This window comes from Lolium rigidum, chromosome 3 (assembly GCF_022539505.1).
Source record: "Lolium rigidum isolate FL_2022 chromosome 3, APGP_CSIRO_Lrig_0.1, whole genome shotgun sequence".
NCBI classification, from domain to species: domain Eukaryota; kingdom Viridiplantae; phylum Streptophyta; class Magnoliopsida; order Poales; family Poaceae; genus Lolium; species Lolium rigidum.
The window spans coordinates 150,978,415-150,988,113 of NC_061510.1; the positions used below are offsets into that span (position 1 = coordinate 150,978,415).

At 43.3% G+C, this 9,699-nt stretch overlaps 1 protein-coding gene across 1 annotated transcript; it reads left to right on the plus strand.

Annotated features, from left to right (window-relative positions):
- Window positions 1–6,732: 6,732 nt before the first annotated feature.
- LOC124698424 (probable trehalose-phosphate phosphatase 9) lies at window positions 6,733–8,954 on the plus strand. The gene is made up of 6 exons (XM_047230912.1): window positions 6,733–7,127; window positions 7,237–7,377; window positions 7,476–7,547; window positions 7,802–7,909; window positions 8,083–8,247; window positions 8,333–8,954. The coding sequence occupies exons 1-6, from the start codon at window positions 6,885–6,887 to the stop codon at window positions 8,684–8,686; spliced, it is 1,083 nt and encodes a 360-aa protein (XP_047086868.1). The 5' UTR covers window positions 6,733–6,884; the 3' UTR covers window positions 8,687–8,954.
- The last annotated feature ends 745 nt before the right edge of the window (window positions 8,955–9,699 follow it).

Below are 9,699 nucleotides of genomic sequence, written 5' to 3' on the forward strand. Positions count from 1 at the left end.
CAATAGCATCAACTACAAGGAGTAATCAACACCAGGAAATTTTCCCCTATGAACTAGACAAGTATCAAACCCAAGATGTTACAGCGGGACGGCGTGGAGATGGTGGTGATGATGGTACTGGTGGTGGAGATGATGGTGATGATGATCCCGATGAAGTCCAGCTCGATGGCGGTGACGATGGCGACGATTCCCCCCTCCGGGAAGGAATTTCCCCGACAGATTTCAGCCTGCCGGAGAGCTTTTCTCTCTCTCTGGTTCTCCGCCCCGTAGCGGCGGTGGAATATATCTCTAGTCACTCCCCCCGTCTTAGGTTTCTCGGGGGGTTGAAATACGCGAGGGGGCGACGTCAGAGGTGGGCCAGGCCCGCGCCTAGGGGTGGTATGGCCCCCTCCTGACCCATCTCGTCCTCCCCTTCTGGCTTCCTCCATCATCTGGCAAAATAGGATTTTTTGTATATTTTCTGGGAATTGTTGTTCTTCAGAAATATGGTGTCTTGACGGTCCTTTTTCCAGCAGAATTGTAGCCCCGGCGGTTAATGCTCTAATAATCATCAATCATGCAAAAATAGATGGAATGACATAAGTATTACCTCTAAATATGAATTATATCGATGAATAACAGTAAATTATGATATAAAAAAGTGATGCAATTTTGACGTATCAGTGGCGCAGGTTGTGGCGGCGCAGGTGGTGCCTGTAGGGACGCGGGTTGTGGCGGGAGCAACAGAAGGGTGTGTGCGGGAATAGGGGTAATTCAATCTTCACCCTATTTGTCATTGCGTGGTCCTACATGTAAGATCCAGGCCCACTTTCACTAATGGCATGAGATGGAAACATTTGAAGCCTGGCCGTTTGGCCTCGCCATAGCAGCTACGCCCGAAGCGGTGAGCACCATTCTGCTCTAGTGGCAAAACTGAGTGTTGCGCGGGCTGTAATAGCAAACCAATAATTAACCCTTTTTCATGGGAATCTATTAGTATTAGATTCAAATGGTGAAAAAATTCTAAAAACAATATAATTCAAAGTTATAGAACTCTGATTGCTCACATTCTAGGATGCCATGGACAAATGTGGATAATAAGTATATCTTACGAATGGTTACCAATGCTTTCATGAATAATGCAACTAGTTAGCTAGTTAATTATCAAGTACTGGCTTTAATTTGTTTCAAATACTTATTCCTTCATTAGGTAGTGACACAGTCTTCAGTTCACGCCTTCCTGACAAGCAAATCTCACTTGCCAAAAGGACAGAAAATGCTTCAAAGGTTAATATCGGGAGCAAGTTCCGCAAATGAGGTATTCATATGAATTTTCACTAAAGGTCTGCCTGATTGTGGGCCTGCCTTGTTCGAAATTGCGTCAAACGACCTAAATGGAGCGATTCGTGTTTTTTACGAAAATTAGAGAAGCCCTAACCCAAATTGTTTTTTTTTCAATCACAAACAAGGGATAAAAGGTGCAATTCTTGTGGAATTACTTCTTGGACAGTTTGAATTGCGTATACGTGCACTTTACGGGATGGTACAAGTGTACATGGTGCGGAGACAGAGAACACATGACGGAGAAATACGAGTCTGGCCGGTTTGGCTCGTAGTAAATGGCGGCATTAGAGACTTTGACCACAGAGTAATTCAGAACGGTTGTGAATCTGGCTATGAATCTTTTATATGCGAAACTAGACCTTTCTTTAGTTTTACCTTTCACGTTCCCGTGCATCGACGTGCGTGCTGCTTGGAATCTTGAGGGCAAAGAAATTTCCTGTCGATTCAGTCCACACCTCGCCAGTATTGTTCCGGTAGTCTGTCCGATCAAAGTATCTCCGATTCAGTCCACACCTCGCCAGTATATGGAATCTCCGATGTTTCTAAAAAAAAAGTTCTATAGTATAGGCTAGAGTTTCCGTTGCCCCGGAAAAGAGGATCTTCAATCATTCAATGTACTAGAATCGTTTGAATGATTTTTCAAAACAAACTTAGTTACCGACGGGTAATAGAAAGGAATTTATCCTCTCTAGAAGTTAGGCCAACAATAGGTAATTTTATTTTACTTATTTTCATATCTTCTTCCCCTATTTCCTCAATATTGTGATATGCAACATGATCTCATGCTTCGGAAATGCTAGGTAGTGAAATTCATCGATCAATTCAGAAAAAAAAACTAGTGATTATTACCTTTAAGTAGCCGTGCATCTCAACTTAAGGCCGTACCCGCTGCACATATTCCCCTCATCTTAATTTTAATCGTGAGCACCAACTCAAAATGAGTGAGCACCAAAACGGAGGAAGTATGTAGGAAATTACTGCACACTTTTTTTTTTGTAGAATTTCACATAACGTACCCACCACAACAACTTGAATGGAGTATCTGTCTGTTATACAAAGGGCTGTGTGATCGCGTACTTATTTCTTAGGAGCACCTTTTTGACAAGATAGCCCACAATAACATTTGTAGAACTATTCCAAAGTTAATATGTGCGTATCTTAAGACAGAAGAAGAGCAAGCAGGAAGAAGCATGGCAGCTTCTGCTGATTCTGTCTTGTATTGTTTGTTGTTCAATCGGTGATCCCCATGCATTCTTGCAGTCATGGGGTCATCAGTCATGAGATTCATCAGCTTTTCCCAAGAGTCAAAGTAATGTAGACGGCCGTAGACTTGACTCCCAAATTGGAGAACATAGGGGAGAGAATCCTCATGCAGAATACTGCTAGAAGTAGTACAGAACTTGTCAATAATCAACTTACGCGTGCACTTGAACATACCCAACACAAGTATATATAATTAAAGTTTTGGCACCACTGCGCATGTACATGTGATGTGGGGACAATTATGCCTGCAAACATGTAATTAAACTATGCTAATTACTTTCGAGGTAGCGTAAGGGCGCTATGGAAATTAGGGAGATCGGCCTGGAAACTGCGACTTTGACTTCATCTCGGAGATGCTCGTGAAACTTCTACGTCCATGCTTAACAGCGTGAGGTTAACTTGCAATGTATAAGGTTTAGATTTGTTTTCATTTTGTATAGGAAAAGGCCAATCAGCCCATGGATACGCCTGTTTTCCAATGTGCGCTTGTTAGGTTTGGATTGTCTACTCTGCAAAACATTTTTATGAGAACTGAGAAGGACATGAAAAGGTAGTACAACCTTTCTGTTAGAAACCTTGAGGGAGCAAAAGAACGTACATAGATGAAACAGGGTAACTTCTGATCGAGTGGTTAATGTATATATATTTCATGAATACATTTTAATTTACATGTTTTTTTCTTCTCAAAGACTCGAACATGCTTGGGAGCATGATAACACGTCTTTGTATTGAGAAGAAGATGCTTAGATAGCCCAAACGACCAAGGTTACAATGATTTACAATAAAAACATCGCACCAGCAAATGGCTAAAAAAGAAAAAAAAAACACGACCGACATCACCAAATGACCTGCGATAAGTGTGGAGGCGCCACCAACTTTAGACCTAAATGAAAAAAGGACCCAGCCGGGCCCAACCTCAAACCATGCATGAATAACGAGGACACGAGGCACAATGCATCGATGTTTCACTACAACCTCAGCAGGATGCCTTCATAGACAGAATGCAACTCCAAGGCTGCTTAGTTCAGCGTATCCCCACCCATGTGCCTACAAGAGTCGACGAGTGGATGGCAGGACCCAACAGAAGTAGTGAAGACATCGATATCATGTTCGAAAATAAACTAAAACAGGTTTATAAGAATCGAATCGATGAAAAAGCAAAGGCGCGTAAATACCTACCTTGGTATCAGGTTATCCATTGTACGCTCATTAGTTGTGACAAAAGCTTGTGTAAAAACAAAAAGTTTGAGTAAAAACATGTACTTATCGCAGGTCATTTGGTGATGATGGTTGTGTTTTTCTTTTCTTTTTTAGCCATTTGTTGGTGTGATGTTTTTATTGTAAATCTTTGTAACCTCGGTCGTTTGGGCTATCTAAGCATGTTTTACAAAAGCCTGATTGAAATATTTTTGGGGAACTATGAACACATCTTTTAAAAAACAAAAACAGTACACCTATTATTTAGATACTCCCACCGCTGTTTTACTGTTCATGGTGTCCTCAAAAATACACACAAAATTATGCTCAACCAAAGTACCACCACCAGTGGGCCAGTTACACGGTAGACGACTGTATAGCATACCCGTCCTCTCAAGCCGGTTCAAGTCATGTGCCCTTTCTTTCTCTATGTGGTATCAAAGTTGCATTGGAAAACCTTAATTTTTCGTTAAGGAGATTACAAGTTGTGCTCTGTTTGGCTCGCTACTCAATAAAGATCTGAGTTCTAAAAGTAAAGCAAACTGCCTTCCAAGCAGTTGCATGCATCTTCCCCTTGGTTTATGCAGTTGGTGTCGTATCTGGTCTCTTTGGCACTCTCGGTTATTTAGGTGTCAGCTGCAAATGCTGACTAATGGACTACAAATCAACCACTCCGGTGTACAATATTAACTTGAAGAGTTTTGTTGCTTGGCCTAGGTATTATATATGCAAACATCTATTCAAAAGTCATTTTTTTGGCGCCACAACTTCCATGATGTCTAGTGTACTCCCTCCAATCCATATTAAGTGACTTGGTGTTAGTTTAAATTTGAAAAAAAAAACCATATTGGAATTAAAACCACGACATATATTATAGATTAGATGGAGTATTAAATAGATACACCCATCTGATAAATGCTAAGAGTACTTGCAAAATATCATGATGATTTTTTTTCTTGTAACAAATGCATGCCCCACCCTAGCACAAGCTGGCTCCGCCACTGGGTAAGTGATGAACAAGATTACAACTGAAATATTGTTCACAACAAGAAGCCAAACATGATAATCCCTCTAGGTCGAAATGTGACATCTATTAGTGTTTGTCAAAGTTAAACTTTGTAAATTTTGATTAAATAAATAGTGAAAAATATTGACATCTACTATACCATATAGTATAGAGGTATATTTCAGACGGTTTTAAAATTATAGATTCGGTGTTGTATACCTTGATATTGTTTTCTACATATTTAGTCAGACTTCTTAAAGTCTAACCAGAAATGATACGAATTATATTTTTGGCATACGTTGAGTATACCCTGCCGTCCACAAATAGGTGTACTTCAACCTTTTGTATTAAGTCAAATATTGTAAATTTGATCAACTTCAAAAAAACAAGTAACAACATTTATGAAACCAATTTAGTGTCACTTGATCCCTCTTGACATGTAGTTTCATTTTATACCAACTTGATGTATATACTCTCAGTTCCTATATAAAAGCCACATAGTTTTTTCCATTTTGGCACGAAATTAAAGAAGCCACATTGAGGAGAAATTGCACCATGTTTGGGCAGGATTAACCCTGGACAATTAAGTGACCTAATAGAGGACTTTGCATAAGACAAGAAAATATAATCAAATCCTTAAAAATATTCTCCACGCAATTGGTGCAACGCAATACACCTTATATCCTGGATTAAAAAAACAATATGGCTTATATCTAGGAACGGAGGGAGTATGTTGCTATTTTTTAAAATAAAGTTGGTCAAAGTTTAAAAAATCCTTTTTATTTTGCGTGTAAAGTTTAAAAAATTCAACTTACAAAAGAGCGAGAAGTACTCTTACTTGAAGGCGGAGGGAGTAGTGAACTCAAGGAGCACGAAACTCAAAGCAAACCATGGAATTACGATTAAGTATATCATTATAGCTTTGCAACATAGCTATGGTTATTTTTGTTTGTCAAATATTCCCATAACTATTTAGATTTCAAGAGCAACAACCTGCAAAACGATCACCCACTGGAGTGGTCCTTTTACAATATATTATTGTTCCATTTTGTATACATTATTGTGGACATGGTGTTTTGTCTGATAGGTCTAGATGCAACTATTACAAAAATGCATTTTAAGTTTATTTCAAAATCTTTAAAGGAAAAAGATACCTGGGTGTAGATCCGGACATATTATGTTAGAACACAAAATTTTGTGGAGAAAGACATTTTTTCTAGTATGTGCAAAAATACAAATAAATGTCTTGTGAGAAGCCATTTTGAAGCACCAAAAATTATCTTTTTATACAAGTCACAAAATGTCATTCTTTCGCCAAACTTTGTGTGCATACATAGAATGCGCGGAGAATTTTATTTCAGATTTTTAACAATTCTGAATATATATTTTTTTAGATAATGGGTGCATCTAGACCTATGAGCCAAAATGCATTTCTGTTATTATGTTTGCTATTTTGTCACGGACTGCTAATTTCCTTACTATCAAAATGATAATGCACAATGTATTAACACATTTTTGGCACAGCTTAGTGGATCCTGAAACAAAAGTAACCGACTTCCAATCCTACTACCAGGTAGTATATCCAACAAAGAGTCCACGCAAAAAAACAATCCCAACAAAGAGGCAAAATGCCTTCGTCCAAGGTATTATACTTGTTGCACAAACCCAAAAGTCTCCAGCATAGAGAGACGCTATGTCGAAATAAAAGAAGCAAAAGAGCCACCTCCATGCCGCAAAACAAAATCTAGACACTTACATGTTGTAATTTTCTGAAGCTCCCAACCACCCAGACCCAGTGGAGAAGAAAAGTACCATATCATTTAGACGGAAAAATAAATACAAAAAAGAGAAAGGCACACATCACCTCCGCTAACACCTATAAATACCCTCCTCCACCACCGCAAACTCCACACACAAACTGCACAAACAAGCAGAAACCATCTCCCCCGCATCCCTCCATTCCCCAACCATCATCTCTTTCAAGTTTCAACTCCCAAATCCCCATCAGGGAAAATAGTGCTACCGCAACCTGCTCGTGGTTGCGAGTTTGGTCGGTTGATCGGACTTTATTTGCTCCTGTCAAGGCACACTGGCCATGACGAAGCACGGCGTGGTGGTTGTACCCGAGGACACCGTCGTGGGCGTGGCGGCCGGGCGGCATTTCTCGTTCCCGCCGCCGAGGACCGGTGACTCGTGCAAGATGCTGGCCGGGCAGATCGACCTCGGCGCGGCCATGATGGGGTCGTGGCTCGACTCCATGAAAGCCTCCTCGCCGCGGTACAAGCTCGTGGCGCCAAGGGTCGCCGCAGCTGGAGACGCAGAGCAGGATGACTGGATGGTACGAGTTCGCGACATCTCGATCTTCTTGGTCTTGCGTCCCCGCCATGGGTGGCTGCTCTGAAATCAACATGTGTCCTTACTGGTTTGTGCGTATATTCCGTATGCAGGAGAAGCACCCGTCGGCATTGGGCGAGTTCGAGTCGCTGGCGGCGGCGGCGAGCGGGAAACAGATCGTGATGTTCCTGGACTACGACGGCACGCTGTCCCCGATCGTGGAGGACCCCGACAGCGCCGTGATGACCGACGAGGTAAGGGAGTTCGAAAAGCAGAGCAAGCTCTGCTCCTATCGTTTATTTCTTTGCAACCTGTGCTTAATTAACTCCTCCCTCCCTTCCGGTACACACAGATGAGGGAGGCGGTGCGCAGCGTGGCGGAGCACTTCCCGACGGCGATCGTGAGCGGCCGGGGCAGAGACAAGGTACTACATTCGTCGCATGCGTCGTCCGCTCACGAGCTCCTCATTCATTGATAAATCGAGAAAGAAAGAAAAGTAGCAGCCTAGAACTAGACTAGAAGCTCCTCCACTTGTTTGGCAGGAGCTTCGCTGCCATTGGTTGACCGGCCATGCCGCAGGAGATGGACTTCCTTTTTATATTTCCGCCGTCCCTGTTGCTGCTTGTGTGGTTCTGATGGCGATGTTAGTGGCGAAACTCATGGCCGGTGAACTTGCAGGTGTTCAACTTCGTGAGGCTGGCGGAGCTGTACTACGCCGGGAGCCATGGAATGGACATCCAAGGCCCCACAGCAGACTCCAACCACCACCTCAACACGCCCAGCAAGGTCGGTTAACACTACTCTAGCTTGTCAACATCTCTCTTTCTTTTTCTACCCTCTACGCATATATTAAGAACCTTAATTTCGTCATTGTTTTTCTTGTAGTAGTATAATCTTTGGCTCACATGCCACGAGATTTCTCCTGAAAAGGACTCGTTTGACGGTTGAGTTTCTTGCAGGGGGAGCATGCGAGGTCAGTGCTGTGCCAGCCGGCGAGCGAGTTCCTGCCGATGATCGGCGAGGTCCACGACCTACTGGTGGAGAAGATGGCCGCCATCCCTGGCGCCATGGTGGAGAACAACAAGTTCTGCTTGTCCGTCCACTTCCGCTGCGTTGACGAGAAGGTAAAAATTCATAAAAAACAAAAATTTACGCACGTGCCAGGAATGGGGACAGGATCTGATTCTGTTCGTCCTTGTTGTTGTACAGACATGGGGCACACTGGCGGAGCAGGTCCGGTCGGTGCTCCGGGAGTACCCGAGGCTGCGGCTGACGCAGGGGCGGAAGGTGCTGGAGATCCGCCCTGTCATCAAGTGGGACAAGGGCAGGGCGCTCGAGTTCCTCCTCGGCGCGCTCGGCTTCGCGGACCGCCCCGATGTCTTCCCCATCTACATCGGCGACGACCGCACCGACGAGGATGCGTTCAAGGTGCTGCGCAGCAGGGGCCAGGGCGCCGGCATCCTCGTCACCAGGTTCCCCAAAGACACCCTCGCCTCCTTCTCCCTCCGCGACCCCGACGAGGTCAAGGACTTGCTGCGTGAGCTGGTCATCTCCAAGAGCTAGCTCAGATCCTCTGAGAAGGGAAGAAGTGACATTATCTAACTCGGCAATTGCTCTCGTGGTCTTTCTCAACTGCTCGGTGGCAGCGAAAGGCAGAAGAGGAGTTTGTGTATCTTCATTATTTTCTTACTTGTAGGACATTTTTGTTCTTTCTTCCGATTCCCTGTATCTTTATTTTTTGTTTGTTTGCTGCTGTTCCGAGAGCCTCGCTTCTCAAGGGTTCTATTATCCTCCCCTGTTCACGAGGTCTTGTAATTAGTGTTAGCCCCTTTGTACTGTGGAAATGTGATGAATATAATACATTTTCAGTTAATTTATCTGTAGTTCTGCCGATGATATTCCGAACCCTGACATTGACGATCATCCAATCATACTTTCCACATTTTAATTGGAGCCTGTACGTGTTTTTGGAGATCATTATTGTATTGGAAACAAAGTGTTATTTTTTGTTCTAGTCTAAAATCTTGTGTTGTTTCTCAGAATTCCAATTCGGCTTCCGGGTACATATGCTTCTTTCCTTCTAATTTATTGTTAGCATTTTTTGCTACCAAAGTGTACACTTAGTGTCCTCCAACAACAATCGACATAGTTTAGTCAAACATCGGACAACTTTGGTTCCGAATTCTTAATGCCATTTAAATGTTACTGGCCAAACTATTGCACTCCGATCTCGAATTATGATGTGGTGATTTCACGTATAGCTAGGCATGGGCAGCCCGGCCCGGATGACCCGACCCGAAAATCCTAAGCCAGGACAGGCCAGCCTGCATGTCGGGCCAGGCACGGGCCTTTTGAGCCCAAACGTCAGCCCATGACGGGCTTGGTCTTGCATTCCGCACAATTTATGTAAGGATCGGGCCAAGCCTACTAAGTCGGAGCACACTTTGGCTTGTTTGGGCCAGGTCCAGGCCCGGCCAGGTTCGTGCATAACTTTTTAGCACCAACCTTTTTCAGGCCCAACCCAAAGACTGGACCAATCAAGTTTTGCCTAGGTGTAGTTTCACGCAAATAGTAGT